The sequence below is a fragment of the Acanthamoeba castellanii genome, assembly GCF_000313135.1.
Source record: "Acanthamoeba castellanii str. Neff unplaced genomic scaffold scf7180000084773, whole genome shotgun sequence".
In the NCBI taxonomy this organism is placed as follows: domain Eukaryota; phylum Discosea; order Longamoebia; family Acanthamoebidae; genus Acanthamoeba; species Acanthamoeba castellanii.
In genome coordinates this window covers 87475-90001 of record NW_004457270.1, presented here as the reverse complement: position 1 = coordinate 90001, position 2527 = coordinate 87475, and the positions used below count along the sequence as shown (strand labels likewise).

At 60.4% G+C, this 2527-nt stretch overlaps 2 protein-coding genes across 2 annotated transcripts; one reads left to right on the top strand and one right to left on the bottom strand.

Moving 5' to 3' along the window:
• Positions 1 to 68: 68 nt before the first annotated feature.
• On the bottom strand, positions 69 to 479 carry ACA1_274160 (uncharacterized protein; the record flags this gene model as incomplete). Its single annotated transcript, XM_004333847.1, has 2 exons — positions 69 to 215; positions 321 to 479. Coding segments are annotated over 2 exons (306 nt in total), but the record flags the coding sequence as incomplete, so codon positions are not given.
• Positions 480 to 725: 246 nt separating this feature from the next.
• Positions 726 to 2207, top strand: ACA1_274150 (uncharacterized protein; the record flags this gene model as incomplete). Its single annotated transcript, XM_004333846.1, has 6 exons — positions 726 to 768; positions 917 to 1426; positions 1584 to 1699; positions 1770 to 1868; positions 1963 to 2103; positions 2187 to 2207. 6 exons carry the CDS (start codon positions 726 to 728, stop codon positions 2205 to 2207), a joined length of 930 nt encoding a protein of 309 aa, XP_004333894.1.
• Between the last annotated feature and the right edge of the window lie 320 nt (positions 2208 to 2527).

Below are 2527 nucleotides of genomic sequence, written 5' to 3'. Positions count from 1 at the left end.
TCATGGTGACACGCTGAGTAGTAGAACAAGGCACGCGCGTAAGAGGGCGTAGCGGGCGCAAACGAACCTGCAGGCTTGCCCCTGCGCCTGACCTGCATGCGGGCGAGACCGCCCCTGCGTTGGGGTCGTGCCTCCTCTTCCTCTTCCTCCTCCTCGTCCTTTTCCGCCTCATCGTCGGACACCTTCTGCTTTGCTGCCTTCTCCTGCCTCTTCTCCTGCTACAGATCGTCCACGTCAGTACGGCCGTGGGCGAATTGCACAATGATGCTTTAAATTGAAATGGATGAGAAAATGTTGAAGAGGGGAGGTGCAAGGCGTACGCGTTTGGCCTTGCCGGTAGGGGCGCGAGGAGCACCCTGCTGGCGATTCTCATCTTCGGAGGGCTTCGCCAGCTTGAAGACCAAACCCAGCAGGCCCACAATCACACCCAGCGAAAGCACCACCACCAAGGCGTACGCCCACAACGGGATTGCCCACATCCTCCTTTTGATTGGGGTTAATTTCTCTTCTGATTCGATGTTTGTTGGGTGCTCTGTGTTTTCTTTGAGGATGACGTCAGCACCTCTTAAGAGGGCTGAATGACGTTTGCAAATATTAAGGAAATTTCGAGCGAAGCCTCAGGCTGGCCGTCACGCGTCTATCCCACATTCTCTTCTTACCTCAGGTGCCGCCACTGGGCACTTGCATCGACCTGCTTCTGATTCTCGATTTATTTGCTCCAAAAGATGGACAACACCCCACCACCGGCGGCGAGCCCGCCTGTGCCCAGTGGGCACACCGCCACGCACAGCCCCAGGCCGGGCTGCACTGCCGCACACGAGGAGCCCCTGCAGCCCCCCTGAGTCGCCCTGCTTCGCCTTCCCCTACCCGTGCCCGGGCACCGCAGTCGCCGTACCACCCCACTCCCCAACCGCAGCTCGTTCTCCGATCCCCACGCGCGTCGTCACAGAGGCCTCGTCGGTGCTGGCCCGCTCGCACTCCCCGTCGGCCCACAGGCTCGGCCACCATCAGCACCAGCAGCAGCCGCAACTGCAGCAGCAGCAGCGGTGGCCGCGGGACCACGTCTACAGGCGCAAGGCCGACGGCCGCACCGAGAAGCTGGTGCTGGTGCTGGTCGGCCTGCCGGCGCGCGGTAAGAGCTACATCGCGCACAAGCTCGTCAACTACCTCAACTGGACCGGACGCCGCGCGCGTCTCTTCAACGTGGGCGCCTTCCGCCGTCTTGCGTCGTCGTCGTCACCGGCTGCAGACTCCTCGCCCGAAGCGGCTGCGACGGGAGCAGATGGCGGCGGCGATGGAGCGTCATCGACGGCCAAGAGCGGAATGCGACACGACAGCGAGTTCTTCAGCCATGCCAACGCACGCGCACGCGCGCTGAGGGACGAGCTTGCCTTCACCGTCCTCCAGGAACTGTGCCAGTGGCTCGGTTTCATTCACCCCCTGCGTGCTGCGAGCGTGTGATATGTTTGTTTGTTTGCTTGTTTGTTTTTGAGTGAACGACCGTGCCTCACACCACTCACGCACACGCACCATCGCACACGCATCATCGCACACGCCGCATACAATCGCTTGCGCGTGTACAGATAGCGAAGGAGATGTGGCGGTATTCGATGCAACAAACACAACCAAGGAGCGACGGCGCGGTGTGCTCGAGCGGTGCAGAGCGCACAGCCGAAAGATCAACGTCATATTCATCGAGGTTCGTTCGCGCTCACACCTTGTGAGCGTTCACTGCGACGTCGCTCACACAACCGCCACCCTCTCCACAGAGCATTTGCGACGACAGACAGGTCCTCGAGTCCAATTTTCTGCAGAAGATCCGCAACTCGCCTGACTACCGCAACATGCCCGAGGAAGAGGCCGTCAAGGTATGGTTCACCACTACCGGTGCCACACTCTCTGATCTCTGGTGGGCGTTCTGAACTGGGTTGCGGCTCACGTGCGTGTGCGTCGTTGTGACAGGACCTGAGAGCGCGCATCAGTAATTACGAGGCCGTCTACGAGACGGTCGAGGACGACGAGCAGCTGTCCTACATCAAGCTCATCAACCTCCAGTCCAAGGTCATCTGCAATCGAATCTACGGCAAGATCGCCCAAAAGATCGTCGGCTTCCTAATGGCCATTCACACAGGCATGTTATTCTCTCTCTCTCTCTGTGTGTGTCGGTAACTTATTGCGATGAGCAGGCGATCGACCCATTTGGTTGACACGCTCGGGCCACTGCGACGAGGTGGAGGACCTGGACCCGCTGCAGGATGGAAGCGAGGAGACTGCTGCAGCTGGGGATGAAGCATCAGAGGCGGCTCCCGCCCGCAGCGGCAGGGCCAGGCTGGAGAGCAGCGCTATGCCGCTCAGCAGCGGCAGCAAGCGGCAGGCCAAGTTTCCCTCGATTGCCTCCATGACAGCTCACCTCAGCCCAGGTTACCATTCGCCCTGGACTCTTCTTGGCCTTCTTTGGCTCGGTCCGTTGCTGACACCATGACCGCAGCGGGGCTCGACTTTTCGCGGAGGCTCAGCGAGTTCATTG